General features: G+C 37.7%; 1 protein-coding gene across 1 annotated transcript; it reads left to right on the top strand.

The window, feature by feature from the left end:
* Positions 1-5,780: 5,780 nt before the first annotated feature.
* LOC147451827 (uncharacterized) lies at positions 5,781-6,260 on the top strand. The gene has a single exon (XM_086518836.1). It carries the CDS (start codon positions 5,781-5,783, stop codon positions 6,258-6,260), a length of 480 nt encoding a protein of 159 aa, XP_086374962.1.
* The last annotated feature ends 11,734 nt before the right edge of the window (positions 6,261-17,994 follow it).

Below are 17,994 nucleotides of genomic sequence, written 5' to 3'. Positions count from 1 at the left end.
CTAAGCTATGAATTCAGAAATAAATTGACACCACTTAAATACTATTCAAAAGACATCTAAGCTTTGTGATAAATAAAAGTACAATATGAATACAAATTAAAAAATTTGACATCACTTTAAACTTTTAATAAAATAACATGTCTCTAAAATCATTCATGAAAATTGAAAAAAAAGCAACATAAAAGCATAGCTTCTACATAGAGAAAGAGATAAATAATATCCATTTTGATGCATATTATGCCTGCTGCCACATACATGGTAGGAACTTCACTTTTCCATCCTGATCTATAACTCTTGCTCGCTTTAAAACTTTCCACCCTTGGACTACAGATGAGCAAGTTGATATAAGCTTCCAATCCTCATCTTTGGTAGTCGTTCTCCATTGGGCATAGCTGCTATTCATTGCTTGAAGTTTTGTTAGCTGTACTCGCTTTAGAGTAGAGTCTACCTCTTAGACAATAGCATATGCTAGTTGACAAGAGGAAGATTCTTCATCCACAAACTCTTTGACTTGGACTATGTCCTTGTCCTCAAGCCATGGAGGTACACATCCAACGCATCCAACACTCAATAAGCGCCTACGAATGCCTAGATCTTTAGTCCCATAGGCAATAATACAATTCTGAAACCTCCACGGAATAAACTTGTGCAATAGTAAATTGACTTTTCTTATACAATCCCAAGAGAAAGGCATAGGGGTGACTTGCAGTACGCTCATTCCTGTAATCGGATCCACATTCAACTTTTCAACATCTTCTTCAACTAGGATTGATTGTCTATAATAATCTGCACCAAAAAATAGTAGAACTTCTTCTTGAGATTGCAAAGTAAAGAAGGATTTGATTCGTGCTTTCCACTCACCTACAGAAGCTGTATTCTCTTGATAATTATCACATCTCACCACAAGTGTATCTCCTACACTAAATACTTCTCCTTTGAATAGAACCTTCTTGTGTTGTAACACTTTAGCAACATGGAACCCATACTGACTCATAAATCCTTGCTCCTCATTTGATGACAGTCTCCAGTTTTTCCTTCGTGGACTAATGATGACGCCTTTCTCATGAATGGATCTCCCACATGGATAGTCACATACATATGCTAAGTGAGCATTCCACAACTTTTTTGCCTTTATGATGGATGATACTCTCAAGACTCCATTTTTTTGCCATTGTTGACATTGAAGAATATTACCCTCATCTATCCTGTGTCCTTGGGGTGCCATGATTGCAGAGTGGAGCTCTCCATATAATCTTTGATAAGGAAAAAGTCTATCCTTATCATTTTGAATTTGGGACAAGACCCATGTAAGAAGCTTTCTCTTATGGAATTCGTAAAGGAGATTTCACTCTCTTTGTTGTTCGACTTGATGTTGACATATGTAGAGACAAAGCGTTCATATATAAAGCACCAAACATCATTGTGATTTCCATGGCAAATAACATCATCTAGAATCTCTCCACTACCTTTAGAATAAAATACATCTTAAGTTAGAGTTATCTCAAAGAGCGTATGACTTAGAGAAGCTGGTTTGTAGAGACCCCAAAGAAGTCATACCTGCCACATGCTCGAGTGGTAAAGAGTTTGCACCCAACGACTCTTTGCTCCCGACTCTGTAAGATGCAAGAAGGGTTTGTGCTCCTTAGACCACCCATCCTCTCTGGGATAGTTAAAAAAGATATGGGCAACATCAATCAACAAGAGTTCCAAGTCTTCCACTATTTTTGGAAAACCCTCTACCTCAAGCAAGACAAATGGAAGACACCATTGTATAAATTTTTGGTTCTCTTCTACCTTGTAGCTTTCATGATACTTGCTTGGGTTTCTAGGCCAACGTCCATGGTGTATTGTTGATGGAGCACAACTTAGGTCCCTTCTTGATATATCATCAATCCTGCGCTTCATGTCATTGGTTGAATTCTTCATAAGAAATGATAAATACTTTTGAAAAACATTCAATGAGAGAATGTGCATTGTGTCATAGACAAGATCCAATGACAAATCTATTATGAGATTGGGCACCCTCTATTGTATTGGCTAGCTGCAATTGGGATAGCTGGCATAATTATGTGTTGTCTATTTATTTTTCTAATTGAGTTGATGATGATGATTTTGTAGAGTGGAATGTGGGGAGTTGACAAAAAGGTGCCGGCAATTACTCTTGGCCATATTATACTCGCACATTATTTTAGATTTTCATTCCAATAAGCCACTATGGCTCTATAAATAATTGTAGTGGGAACTTCCCTTATGGGTCATGCAAGAACTAATGAGCTTCACTCATTTACAAAAGTGAAGTGGTTATAAAATAGGGCCCTCAAATTTTGGCACCTTAAACTCACAAATAATATAGTAAATACCAACTCCACAAGAGAGGTGTCGTGGAGTTTGGGGCGAGATTAAGGCCTTTCTCTTGCAGATTCTCCTCCCTACTCTCTTATGCTATGCTCTATATGCTATGTACTCTCTAATCAAGTCTCTATCCCTTACAATTCGCTTACACACTCTTACAATCTTGTCTATGTCAATTCTATGTTTTGTGTGTGTGTGTGTGTGTGATAGTCTAGGTATGTGTGTGTGTGCTTGGAAATTGGGAAAAGAGGTGGATAGGTTGATGCTGATGTTTGTGAGCATGTGTCATATAGTTTAAGTAACTAGTCTCCCCCACTTCTTCTCCCAACAGTGGAATCAGAGCAAACAAGTTTGATTTAATCGGCACCAGATTTCAATCTCAAGAAGGAATTCCTCAAATTGACAAACTCCAAATTGCAATTCATCGAATTTGCAATTCAAAAATTCAAGGATTCGTGGAAATAGAAAGTTTAATCGGTCAAATATGCAAAAGAAATTATGCTTGGTTGTTAATTGGTGGCAAATTGGCAACTAATCGGCAATCGATCAGTTTGGCTTCATGACGGTCAAGATACGATATGTCGAGTCTGAAATTCCAAGTTAATACCTAATCATTGTGGATTGTGAAGGCAAGAAAGAGAGCAAGAGTCGAAACAAGAGTCGAATCCGACATCGGAGAAATCAGAAGGAAGTTTGGATGGCTAAATCCTGGTATAAACTAAATAGTATCAAGAAGGAGATTAAAAGAAGAACGGTTTGCAAGAGCCTTCGAAGTTGATAGGAGGAATTGAAGCCATTGGCAATCCACCAATCATGATTCTACAAACGAAGTTTGAGTTTTGAGGGATAAAAGAAATCATTTCTCTTGGAGGGCTCCCGTTGACGATCACGGGAAACATCCCTTGCATGCAAAAGAACCCCACCATTGACCCTGCTCAAATTCTCCAAGGTCAGCATGGGACAGAGCGCCCGGGGAATCTGAACCTTTTCTTCTCTTTGCTCATGGCCCGAAAACGCATGTAGTGCCATCTCCATCACCCTCTTTCCTACTCGGAGTGTCGACAACTTTCCTGCACGCCACCATGCAAGAGAGTACACACCTTTTGTAAAAAAAAAGGTGAGGCTTTGGTAAAAAGATATTGGCCGCCCACCCATTGCAACTTTAAAAAAGAACCTCCTTATTTAAGCCTCAACTCACCCCTTCAAATCGCAACCTTCCAACTTGACCACTCAAATGACGTAAAACTACCAACTTGATCGGACGCTATTCATTAATATATATTTGCTTCGCTGATTCAAAGGGGAACCTGACCGTTTATCAACCACAGTCGTCGTCGGAGGTTATCTTCAGCAGTATACTCATCAATTATTTTTCGACCATGGTTAAAAATTCGAAGATTGCTCGAGCTATGTTGTTTATAATAAAGTCGATTCTGCCAATACAATTTTACGATGAACATTAACATACAATGCCGATTGTATTGCCATTATTTTTGGAATATGGCAGATCGGACATCACAATACTCGTCTGACCTGCAGACAAACTGTCTGACCGCTCACTCTTTGGGTAATTTCCTAGCGCATCGCCATTCCGGACTTGACGCCAATGCAATTTCTCAGCTAAGAACATTCCATTTCTGTTATTTATTTTACTCTCTTTTACTTATGCTGCATATTGCATTTGTAAATATCACCATATAGCCCTTTTAAGCATAATTACTTAAAAATATAAAAAAAAGAGAAAAATATAGAAAGCACGCAATCATGGCACACCTTCCACAAGCACCCACAATTGCTAAACAAATTGCCAATCTGCAACAATCCCTCACGTATGAATGCATGCGAAGGCAAGAGCTTGAAGACAAATTACTATATTCTGCACGCACTGAAACTGCACGTACACCCAAGCAAAACAAAATTAGCAAAAAGCCTTCACTTTCAAGGATTTTGATGGCACTAAAGATGCTAGCACGGTTCTAGCATGGGTTAATCATCTAGATGACTATTTTCATGATGAAGACTTCCCCGAACGTGAGATGGTAAAATGTGCATCAAATCATCTCACTAGCAACGTTGCACTGTGGTGGAACGCCACCAAACGGCATGGGAAAAGACCACATACCTGGCATGCATTTAAAAAAGTGTTTTTACCTCAATTTTTGCCCACATAGTACAAAGCTAAAGCACGATCTCAATGGGATTTAATTTGAAAGGGTCAAAATGAAGATGTACAGGGTTACACTGATCGTTTTTGGAATTGTTTAATTCAATTGCAAGCTATTAAACATGTTAGTTGCAAGAACACTAAGTGATTCTTTTAGGGGACATGCACATGGCTCGGAGTCTTTAATATTTTAAAAAACAAAAAGAATTTTTTCACTCATGAAAAATTTGAGTCAAACCTAATTGGGTCTCCTCGTTATGGGCAAAGCATTTCCTCCCTTATACGATCCCTACGGTTGGTAAATCCTTTGCCCCTCCTGGTGTAGGCATCGGCACTCTTTGCATCATCTGTTATTACGTGCATCTTCTGCCTTGCAATAAACATTACGAACATTATTTAGTCGTTATCTATATCTAATGTTATAGCTGTAGCGATTTTTACATTACACATGAAACCCAAAAGTTACTTGAGTGATCTTTAAAAAAAAAAAGATGACGATAGATTGCAAATCTTTCATCATTTGGGATAGTGTTGACCTTAGAAAAATAGTTTGGCTTTGCAGGTATATTTTCTAATCTGCATGCTTGTTCAATGATGGAGGTGGGTGAGGAAGTTATTCTTGAGCTAAATATTTTTTAATGGCAACCCAAGAAATAGTGAAGCTGTGGGAGGAGAGTTCTTATTATTTGTTTGGTAAATCTAAGCCAAAAACCACCTTTTTACATATATGGATTGATGATCATGTTGGGTGGGATGGGAATCTAGAGCTCCTTCTTCTGAAAGAGAGAGTCTACGTCTTGTTGATTACTACATATTCTATTGGCGCAGGGAGTCCAATTTGGTATCTATAGATGTTATGTTAGAAAGAATGGAGGAACTTTCATCTATTTTCCTTCTAGAAAACTATTTTTGAGTGACTCCTATTATTCTCTTTTGTGGAGATGAGCAATGGATGTCACAAATTTTATTGAATTTGAAAGATTTGTTGTAATGTCTCAATGCTTTACTTTGTGTCAACTTATAAAGACTATTGTTTTTTAATTTGACAAAAGTCGGTTTTAAGTGAAGAAATATAAGAGATTTGAAATATACTCTATGTTCCACTTTTGTGTCAAATAGATGGAGCCTAGAGACACAAGGCTACATAGGTGCCAATGTAATTATAAGTGCAAGCCTATATAGCTCTCTTGGGTATGAGCTTGTTAGTACAAGGACATATTACGAGCACCTTCGTCACGATTGCAATGGGGATCCTCATCCAAGCATGAGCATTCGAAATTTTGAGCATTCCACCTCCAACTCTCAACCTACTACAACGATTGAGACTGCTCAAACATCATCACATCAAGCACCTAGAAAACAATGGTGTTCATGCAAAGAATATTGCTATGGTGGAAGGTTGGTAGCTCCATCAACCTATAAAAGACATCAGGATGCTGAGGCTAGATATCAAGAAATAAACTCAGTATTTGGCATTCAAAGTATACATGATTCACGGAGTCAAGAAACCATAGTACCCACAAGCACAAACGAACTTCGATCGGATTTGAATTGTCAAATTCTTGAATATAGTACTTTTGAAGCTATCATAGATGAAAATCACGATCAAGGCTTTGAAGAGAATGAGCTTGCTATCTTCCATGGCTATGAAGCTCCTAGAATTGTTGAAGGTGGTCAAAACCTTGAAGAGCATGAGAATGCAAGGACTCTTGACAATGAAGATCTACTAAACAAAGAGCAATAACAACAATAGGAGGAAGATGTGGCGAATACAAATGGTAAGATTCTCCAAAAAATAGTTCAAATGCAAGCCCTATGGGATGAACATTAGGTCTCTATTGATTTTCAAGATCAGATGCTAAAGATTTTGTTTGGAAAAAGCACAGAGAATGGTGTAGAGAGTTTGAGTTCTCTCTTGGTAAAGCTTCCAGACGGTTGGGAAGGAAACCTTGGAGGCATCAATGATCCATCATGTTGGCCAGAGTTGAACACAATGTACAGAAGCCTCTGTATGGTAGACAATGAGAGATATCTCATTTTTATGGGTCTAAAGGGTAATAATCATCATCCTATTTTGTATGACCCAATAAATGAGGATAAGTATGTGGGAAATGTTGTGTTGTGCTTATGCCAACAACCTGTAGGACCCAAGGGTAGGAAATTGAAAAGGGATTGTCCTCGTTGCTGTGAAAGATGCACAAAGTGTGCTTTGCCATGAAAACAAATGATTTTCTTTGACTTTCTTCCTATTCAAAAGCAGTTAGAGCTTATATCTTCTTCTCATACCGTGTGCCACAATATCTTGTGTATGTGGCTTCACAAGGATAGATGGTTGAATCGATCGACCTCAGATTTATCTATGGTTATGATGAATTTTGGGATGGTGCCAAGTGTAAGGATCTTCAAGGCTTTCGGAACCCAGCTTCAACCTTTGAGCTTCCTGTCATTTGTGAAAGATGTAGACACAAGGCATGGCCATCAACATATGCTGTTGAGGAGTTATCCTTGAATTGGACCAAGGATCAACAAATGTATGCTTTACATGCAAGTCGTGTCGTAGATTGATCAAAAGCCCGAAGAAGACTGTCAAGGTATCTCCCTTCTTTCAGAGCATTAGCGTCTTGCTCATTTTTGGAAATTTTATTTATACTTTTGTATCTTGATTGGATCTTTTTCTATTATGATTGTTAGGGACATCCTTGAAACTTTGCACTACTGCTCCATTGGGACAATTTTCAATCATAAAAAACGACACAAAAAAATTGCGGGGTTGTGGAAATTAGAGTTTTGAACTCTAGAAAGAACTATATTTTACAGCCTATACCGATTTTATTTATCCCTTTCAGTTGCAAGAAGATAATTGGAGCCTCTGGAGTTCTTTTTCATGTATTATTGGAGCCACTAGTGATGGAGTTATAGAAATTATATGTAGATGGATTTCAAGTTAATTTCAACTATCCTTCTCACTTGATTGATGCTACATTGTCCTCCTCAATGGACATCAGATTGCGTGCAATGGTAATGATGGTCACTGGAGACCACCCTGTTGAATGAAAGATTGGTCTATTTAAGGATGGTGGACAACACTTTTGTCGTAGGGACAGGCATCTTCCACTTTGTATTCATCAAGCTCAAGCTTTCAAGGGAGATATCTCTATGACAAAAATCGCTTCGAATATCGTCATCCACCTCCAAAGAGAAGTATAGTTGAAATGCAGGCTGCCTTATCTCGATCCATTAGAGTAAATTCTCAAACTCAACGCGAAAAGATACTAAAGAGTGTGGGGTTGAGTGGAAAATCAAGCTTATGGAGATTATATGAGCTTTATGGCTTTGACTTTGTTGGGAGAAGAAGTGGGGCAGACCTGTTGCTTAAACCAACACATGCTCACAAACATCACCATCAACATGTCCACCTCTTTTTCCAATTTCCAAGCACACACACACATACCTAGACTATGACACACACACACACACACACACACACAGAACATGGAATTAACATAGACAAGATTGTAAGAGTGTGTAAGTGAAATGTAAGGGATAGAGACTTGATTAGAGAGTACACAACAAATAGACCATAGCATAAGAGAGTAGAGAAGAGAATCTGTAAGAGAAAGGCCTAAATCTAGCTGCAAACTCCATGGCACCTCTCTTGTGGAGTTGGTATTTAGTATATTATTTGTGAGTTTAAGGTGCCAAAATTTGAGGCCCCTCTTTTACAACCACTTCACTTTTGTAAATGAGTGAAGCTCATTAGTTCTTGCATGAGCCATAAGGGAAGTTCCCACTACAATTAATTACAGAGCTATAAAGGCTTATTGGAATGAAAATCTTAAATACTATGTGAGTATAAAATGGCCAAGAGTAATTGCCGGTGCCTCTTCGTCAACTCCCCGCATTCCACTCTACAAAATCATCATCATCAACTCAATTAGAAAAATAAATAGACAGCACATAATTAACCATTACGCGAGCTATCCCAATTGCAACTAGCCACTACAACAGGAGGGTGCCTAGTCTCATAACATCCCTCCCACCAGGGATAGGAACTATCCTCAATTGCGCAATAGAGAAATCAACTGGACCATGAGTGATGGAAATTGTGGAGAAGGTCTGGGAAGTTGCGAAAGAACTTTTCAGGCATCCATTTGGCATCCTCTCTAGGGTGGCCCTTGAAAGTCAAAAGGTAACGGTTATAAACCATACCCGTGCGTGTAGTGGTGGTCTCGTGATCAACTATTTTTTCAGGGATGAGTTGCTCTTCTTGGTCTACAAGTGAAGGTGGGTCTTCATAAATGTGGTGTGTAGGTAGGTGTCCTCTAAATGGTCGTAAAAGACTAATGTGAAATGCGTTGTGAATGTGCCAATGTGTAGGTAGGTCTAAACGAAAAGAAACATCATTAATGACAATTGAATTTTTAAAAGATCCATAAAAACGAGGAGCAAATTTAACAAAGACATTGGTATCAACACTTTCAATCATCGTTTTTCAATGCGAAGTAAAACATAATCACCTTCTTTGAATTGGTGTGCCTTGCGGTGCTTGTTTAGCATGCTTAGTGTAAAGTTATTGTGAGTGTTTAATGGCAGAATGCACACTTGTATAAACATCATGAAAGTCAGTAATGAAATCATCAGCGGGGCAGGCATAATATTAGAAAGACGTGTAGCAGGAGTAGGAAGAGAGTGATCATATACAACTTCAAATGGAGATTTACCCGTGGCTGTGTGAGTGGTGTTGTTATATGCAAATTGTAGAATATACAGGTAATCATCCCATTTCTTAGGTTGAGAAGAAACATAAGCCTTTAAAAAATCAATGACAGTGCGATTGGTGACTTCGGTTTGACATTAGATTCATGATGAAATGCAGAAGTGAAGTCAAGTGTAGTGCCAAGATTTTCAAACACAGTAGTCCAAAAAGCACTATAAAATTTTGAATCTCGATAAGAAATAATGACTTTAGGCAAACCATGATGTGGAACAAAAGTGCAGCTTGATGTGTTGTGAGTGTTTTCTTACAAGGAATGAAATACGCTTGTTTAGAAAAACGGTTAATAATCGTCCAAATCATGTTATGCTTGTGCACTGTGAGTGGGAAACCGGTAACAAAATCCATTGAAATGTATTCCCAAGGTCTTTCAGGAATGGGGAGAGGGTGTAAAAGTCCCAATTTCTTACTTGTAGTTGCTTTGATCTTTTGACAAATCAAACAAGTTGACACATAGTGTTTAACATCAATTATTTTAGTAGACTAACAGAAATCACGACATAAATTTTGAAAAGTTGCAGCAAATTCTCTATGTCTAGCATAGGGTGGTTTGTGCAATTCTTCAATAATTAATGTACGGAAAGGTTTAGTCACACACAATTTTTGTTTGAAATAAAGGAAGTTTTCTTGAATAGTATATTCCAGAAATATGTGCACAGATTGTCAAGCATATGCAACCATGTCGTTTTGAAGTCATCATCATGTGCATAAGTGTCAGGCATAGTGTCAAATGAAGTTCCCAAAATGGTTGATAGAAGATTAAGTGAGGGTTTTCTACTCTAAGCATCAGCTACAATGTTTTATTTACCAGGTTGGTATTGAATGTTGGGTTGAAAACTTTGAATAAAAGCGGCCCATTTAATATGTCTGTCATCTATTAAGGACTGAGAAATTAAATATTTGATACTTTGTTGATCAGTTTTAATGATCAAGTCAGTACCCATTACATAGTGTTTCCAAATTTTCAATGTATGTACCACAACAGTCAATTCTTTATCATAAGTACTGAATTTTGTTTCAAAAGGTTTGAACTTACGACTTTCAAAAGAAATTGGATGGTTATCTTGCATAAGGGCTGCACTAATACCTTTTCCACTAGCATTAGTGACTACAACAAAGAAGGGTCTTTCAAAATTAGGCAGTTGCAATACAGATGCATTGGTCAAAGCATGTTTAAGTGCATTAAATGAACTTTCTTGCAAATGAGTCCATTCATAAGGTGTATTTTTCTTTAACAGGAGAGTCAAATAATGTGACTTGTAAGCAAAGTTACGAACAAATTTCTTGTAATAGCTACAAAGACCGATGAAAGAACGTAGCTCATGCAAATTTATGGGTCTAGGCCATGACTGAATGGATTCAATTTTCTTGTGGTCTATATGTATTCCCTTACCCGATACGATGCGGCCCAAATATTCAATTTTATATTGGAAAAATGAACTCTTTTCAGGATTCAAGTACAAGTGATTTTGTGCAAGAAAATCAACTACACGTTATAGTGCTCTTTTTGCTCTTCTTCAAATTTATTGAATACCAAAATTTCATCAAAAAATACAATCACAAAATCTTGCAGCTACGGTGAAGGACCCTACATATGTCTCTCTCTTTAGCATGTCTTTTGTATGGACTTGGGTGTACTCTCTCTCTCTCTCTAACTTCAAATCCACTTATACCAAAGGTATACTGATAAACAAAGCCATTGAGCTTGGGAGAGCTAGACATTTACATCTGCAAGAGCTACCATGACATTGATGGAGCTCAGTTAGAGAATCAAGACGATTCTACCTAGCGCAACATGAGAGACATTCAATACAACTATTTATAGAGATGGACATTGACGATGCTCTTCAAGGACTAATGGGACAACACCCGAAATCGGATATCCTTCAACACTCATGTTCATTTTAGCTTTCATTTATTTTTATTTTGTTTTATACCCAAACATTGTATTAAAATCCACTAGGATTATATCAATTTGGTCTCACAGCTCATTTTGGCCTTTAGAAGACGTCTAATATAACATTTCATTTCATTTCATCTCTCTCTCTCTCTCTCTCTCTCTCTCTCTCTCTCTCTCTCTCTCTCTCTCTCTCTCTCTCTCTCTCTCTCTCTCTCTCTCTCTCTCTCTCCCCAAATGCACAATATACAAAAGATTGCTGTGAGAAAAAATCATTGTGGGAGACCAACCTTAAAAATAAGCGTGAAGGCTAAAGCTAACTGCACTGGCAACGCACACATGATACAATTGCAGCACCGCACGACGTGTCCGAGCTGGAGAAATGATGCATACACATGCATTGGCTGGTAGAGGGCATCCATAAAGCAACAATCACACCAAGAGGCGCCTTTGACGTTCTGCAATCCCGCACGCAGGCGCTCATAAAGATGACGTGATAGCTTATTATAATGGCAACACAACGTGCACAAAGATAATGCCGCAAGGAAGGAAGAGGGATTGGCGGCACTAAGCACGCTGTAATTACAAGAATGCCACTATTGTAGCAATATGCTAGTGTGGCTACAGATTTTGCCCGTCATAGGTTTCACAGGTTTTTTTGCAGACTTTCGCAAGCAGTTTCTCTAGAACAAAGCATACAGAACCTAGGGAAAGTACAGGCCGGATAGGGTAGAGAGAGGTCAAGAAAAATTTGAGAGAGAGAGAGAGAGAGAGAGAGAGAGAGAGAGAGAGAGAGAGAGAGAGAGAGAGAGAGAGAGAGAGAGAGAGAGAGAGAGAGAGAGAGAGAGAGAGAGAGAGAGAGAGAGAGAGAGAGAGAGAGAATTTCTGCCCTTTGGAGTTTGGTAACTTTGGTCCTGGAGAAACCAATTCTCTAGGTATAGAGAAAAGTCAAAGGAAGGGCAACCTAGGAAAATCCTAGCCAGGTGCCAACTTTCCATATAGAAAATAGATGGAAACTTCTTGTGTATCAGCGCAAAGGAGCCACCATATGGTACTTAGAATGCCTACAGTGCTTGAGTCTCAAGCACTACAAAACCTTAAATTTTACAATCACAAGCTAAGTAGCTCAAAGCGATTTGCAAATGCATCGTAAGATGCGGAATGAACCTCCCTCGTTTGATGCTTGAAACCTTACCGCACCGACACGGCATACTTTTGGGCATAGTATGGTCAGAGAGCGCAAACAAGCCATTTTGAGGATTAGTATAGGAGGAGCGGAATGGACCCCCTCGTGTGGTGCTCAAAACCTTGTTGTGTCGATGGGGCATACATTAGAACACAGATGTATAGACAGAGAGCAGAAATGAGCCATGTTAAGGACTAAGACATGTTGAGCACAATCCCCCCCCCCTTCTTCTTGTTTCACCTCGATTTCGCTCGGTTTTTCTGTGCGCTCGGTAAAGTTTGCTTGGTGCTTGGTAAGACTCGTATTGCCATAGTCACAAAACAAGTGTGGGGATCATGGGAAAAAATTGCCATACACTTAACCCACATGAAACTTTAATTAGCTAATGGACACTTATGAAGACTTCTTGTTACCAATTATGCTTTTTATGGTATGTTTTTTTATTTTTTAAATGATTTCTATGAGAATTATGAATAAGATGCATTTTATTAGAATTATGAATAGAATGCATTTTAGAAGTCATTTTCCTTATAAAAGTGAAAGACCTTTCTGCAAAGCAAGTGTGTTAGTTGGAATTTTCTTGAAGAGGATAACCTCATGATCAAGACCCTATCATCATCGAATGTGAAATTTGTGGAGGTTAAAAGATTCCTTTCTAAGGTTTTAACACTTTGCATGGTTCTTAGCTGGGTATAACATGTAAGCTTGGTTTTAAAAGAATTAGAGGAGGTTATTAAAAGAAGCCAAAGACTCTAAAACAAGGGAGGCAAGCGTGTTTTGTAGATAGATGACTCTCTTGACGAGAGAAGTAGGTATCTACACGTGCAGAACATCCCTTCACAAAAACAACCATAACTTGAGCTTCATTTGTTAGAACTGTGCAACCCAAGATCCAAACAAAGGTATCTTTGATTTCTACGTATCTATTGTATCACTTTCGTGTTTTGACAAGGCCTTATTATTTTTGCAGTAGCATCTTTGATTGCCAACAATTCTCAATACTCTTGAGGAAGAATACGGAGAAGTTATTTGCCATGCATGAGCTGTGCATAGACCGTTATAAGTAAAACTCTTCTAAAGAGAAGCATGTGCATGTTTTTAAGAGCTATGTATGATTTTGTGATCCTTCTATAGGAGGAGGAGAGATGTAAAAGAAGGAAGAAGATGATTCTTCTTTAATGAGATGACATTGTGAAGATATATTTTTTATTTGAGAAGGCCAAAGGTGTTGGCCTGATCAAAGAAGGCCATAATGTTGGCACAATGAAAATTCCACCTTATTATTGGCAAGTTGATGTATCATGATTGTATTTAGGCTTATTGTAAGCTTTCTTATTACAAAAAGCCCTATGGGGATCGGCCATTCCGACCCTCAATGATGTGTCATCTCTCTTTCTCTCTCACACATGCACTTTCTTGTCTATGCATGCAATCGTCTCCTTTTGTCAATTTGATTATGTTTAGCCATGTCATATGAATTTTTTAGTTTGGTTATATACAAGTGATGGTGGCAATCAATTATTGTTTTTTTTTTGGTTATATTTGTACTAGAGCATAGACCAAATTTTCTTCTATGGAGTAGCTAGACTCCACTATCTCAAAGTGGGATTCAATTTTATCAAAGGATTCTCACTTTTTCAATCAAGAAATGATGTGACGTAAGAAAGATAAATTTTATGATTATAGATAAAAATATGTCTTAATTTCATCAAATAATTGGAATTAAGGTGAAGAGTGCAAACATTTCTTATTATCTATCATTCAAACTTAATTCTCTAAGCATTTGTAATTGAAGAAGGAGAGTTCTCACTTTTAGATTTTTCAAGTAATCTATCAAATATGAGTGGCTCAAATCTTGAACACATATGGGTTTCTCTCAAAGAGAGGAAAGAAGAAGTCTTGTTGAGGTTCCCAAGAGTCGTTATGAAGCAGGGAAATAGGTTCAAACCATGGATGTCATCATGAATCTCTTCCCAAATAGATCATCCACTTCCTCTTTGAATGTTGTGTCTGGGAGACCAAAAGACAAGAGTAGCAACATAAACGGGCCAAGAGAAGGCGAGGAAAAGCATCCATACTCACTCACAAGATGGAATGCAAAGAAGAGAAATTTAAGCATCAACTTGAGCATTTCATGAATTTCTCACATTGAGTTGAGTGTTCTCTTTGCGTGAAGATTAAAATCAAGGAGATAGTTCAAGCAATCATCGTTGCTCTTCTTGTGTAAAAAGAAGAATTGTTGGGGAGATATCTACTTCCATTGAATAAGGTATACTAATTTTTTCATGATCTATTTAATTTTTCATGTTACCTACATTTTGTGCAAGCATAGCTATGTAAATTATGCTTTCTTATAATGTACACATAATTCAAATTATTCAAAAATATATATCTTAATGTCCACCTAGTATGATGATGCAAATGCTACTACTATAGTCGAGACACATGATGCACCTTGACTAAGGGGAGTTTCAAGATCCATATAAAGGTTTCGTGTTGCATGAATGATGAGAGAGAAGATGGTGTTTAAAGCCCACGTCTCTCTTACTAAAGGACAATGTGGCACTTAAGCTATATTTAATGCTATGATGACAAGGTTTTGCAATGTTTGAGAACAAGACATGTCCTCAAAAATGTTTCTCAATATTGGAGTGTCACAAAGTGTACCAACTTTGTTGCAAACAACTATGGGTGTGATCTTTGGCCTAATTTACTAAAGATAAAAGGCAATGTGGCAGCAAAGAGTAAGTACACATTCAGAACTCTTCAAAATCTTAAGACGATGATTGGCTAATACTTTTAGCAAATAAGGCTAGTGACCTTAACTTGAGGTGCTTAAAAGATGTGTGTCAAAGTTGGGGCCAAAACTTACAAAAATTTAGCTAGAGTAAATATTTTGTGTGGTCTTGAAAATGTTTTTTGAAAATAAATGCTAGCATATATACGTTGCAAGAAAAGAGAAAGCTTTAAACTAAAGCATTGTAACTTTCTTGGGTCCAAGATCATGACTATTTCCAAAAGAGTGTGTATGATCTTCTAGATATATTTTGAAGATAAAAGCACACCATACTACATAATACCAGAATGACTAAATGTTTGGCTAGTGCATCTTTGCCTTAGGTGAAAAATTATTGCTTATGTGTATATTTCTTGTATAAAACATCTTTAAGTATACAATACAATGAATGGTTGTTTTGTCATGCCCTGTATTGCTCAGTATAAACCAAATGCACTTATATAGGATTGTGTTCTCTTAAATTACTCAGCCACTAACTCAAATACAGTCATTCTCAGCGATTTTATATAGCACTCATCATTCTAATATCTTTTTAAATACACACAAAAGTGTCTCACACCTTATCACATCATACCTATGACTATTGTAAAGTCACCAACATTTTCTATTTGTCATATGCACTCTAGACAATATTTGAAAATAAACAAAATCATTTAAATTTGTATTACAATGACTTAAACATTGACTTGGTTTGCTATCAACGTCAACATTAACATTCTATAAGTTCTTTAGTAAATCTCTAAACTGAGAAGAGCCATGACAAAGCTGACATCATAAATTCTTATGACCTTTGTGCTACTTGTGCCCTCTTTCTCAATAGTATTATTGTGATTGTTTTACAATGTGATGCAATATTTTACTAGCAAAAATACCATCATCCGTGCTATGTTAATCATGATCATCATTTTCCTTGACATTCATGTTAATGAGTATTAAGTATTAATGAGTATTTACACGGACTTGCTTCTATTTTGGCCAAAAATATATAGCCATTGAATGCATATCATTTGACACTACGAGGTTGAACAGACCGTGTGTATAACATCTTCACAGAGTACAACGCACAATATGCATTGTGCAATGGATGTCCAAAAACTTCCAAGCAGATATTCTCAGTGTTTTTCTCGATTTCTTGGTGCTAGCGCTTTAATACTTCTTTGTTGACGTCTTTTCATTGCACGTGGTTCGAGTTTGCCCATTTCAATAGTCGATGAGCTGTGTGAGTCGCTTGTTTGCTGGTATGACATGTGCTAGAGACTTTATACATTGAAAAGCATTAATAGCTGCTCGGTGTTGATCTGCTAGGGCCGGTTGTGCATCACACGCTTGCTCTTCCTCAACCATGCTCTCTTAGGATTGCAATTGCCAAATAGACAAATATTAAATATAGTGGCCAAACATTTTTCTCTTGAACATCTACTCCTGTAACTCTTCATTTCAAAGTGTTTATCAGCCATGATAAGAGCACATCAAACCAGAGATATCGAAATGCTTAAACAGAGTAATCATCATAATTATATACAATTTTCCCAATGAACATGATTATAGACACTTGGCCCAATCAAAACGTTTACAAAAAGTTGGCCCAATGAGAACAATTATAGACAATTGGTGCAAACACTCATGTGTGCAGTATTCAACACGATCGATTATAGATGGATAGTCCAAAGGAAAAAACCAAATGACAAATCATTTACAACAAATGATGGTAATTTTCAAGTGTTTAAGCCGATAAAAAGACAACGTAAGTTCAATGAGAGACGGTTGAACAATGTTAGGATCGGTCTTTAAATGCTCTTTGAAAAATAAAAAAATGTATGAAGCATTTCTTTTGGCTTCACGCTCTCTTAACTTCATCCATGTGTCCACCTTCTGTTGAATGGCTTTGAGAGTTTCGTGGTTAGGATGAAAAAACACTTCATCTGGAACTATACTCTCCTAGCTGCACTCTCGTACAAAAAACCTAGTGCATATATATCACTGGCCTAGTGTATGCATCCAAACACTGTGGATCATAGATCTTTGGAGCAATCCATGGCTGCTTTGACAACTCATGTTGTCTTGCTTCCTTTACCACCAAAACTGCAAACAAAGATTGAGATGCATTATATATAAAACTATTGGACACCCACTTGGATGGGGTTTTGAGCATCATGCCCCAATGAATAATGCTAATGTGAGGCATATTTGTGTGAGTGAAATCTAACATTATGTTATAGGATGCAGATTGCAATGTACAATGCGTGCAGAGTGACCGGTTGCGACGCTATCAACTAAAGTGTGCAAAATGGATGGCATATACTCAATCACTGCTCTGAGATGTGCATGCTCTATCTTTTGATAGTAGGCAGAAATTTCTTCCAACCATAGTGGAGTTTGTGTATGCAACACCAAAATGCATAGACACTTCCTACCATAGTGGAGTCTGTGTATGCAATGCCAAAATGCACCTTGCGAGAAGGGTACTTGGCACATTAGGTATCCCAATAAGCTCCCATTATAGTAAGGAAAGAGAGTGATCCAGGGGGCCTCTATAGTGAAACCGATGCATTTGACAATGGAGGGGTGCAATGTTTGCATGCTGTGCTCTATTTGAAAGCTGTCAAACTTTGCTTATGCCCCTCCCTTATAACATTTTCCTGCATAATTGACATGCTTTGGAAAGAAGGATATGCTCTTTATGGTATATAAGCTCCACACACCAAACAAGCCTACTCCAATCTTGGCACATTCTACGAGGTCTTTGTGGGGAATTTCAATTGAATGCATGCACTTAGCTTTCAATGGCGCATGCATCAATGTTCTTGAGTGGTTGGCATTTGGT

The sequence above is a fragment of the Adiantum capillus-veneris genome, chromosome 8 (genome assembly GCF_014529385.1).
Source record: "Adiantum capillus-veneris isolate H3 chromosome 8, ASM1452938v2, whole genome shotgun sequence".
Lineage (NCBI taxonomy): Eukaryota > Viridiplantae > Streptophyta > Polypodiopsida > Polypodiales > Pteridaceae > Adiantum > Adiantum capillus-veneris.
This window is presented reverse-complemented; position numbering and strand designations above follow the sequence as displayed.

Excerpts from the sequence above, each read along its gene's own strand:
- LOC147451827 (XM_086518836.1), top strand. The coding sequence starts at position 5,781 with ATGAGCATTCGAAATTTTGAGCATTCCACCTCCAACTCTCAACCTACT.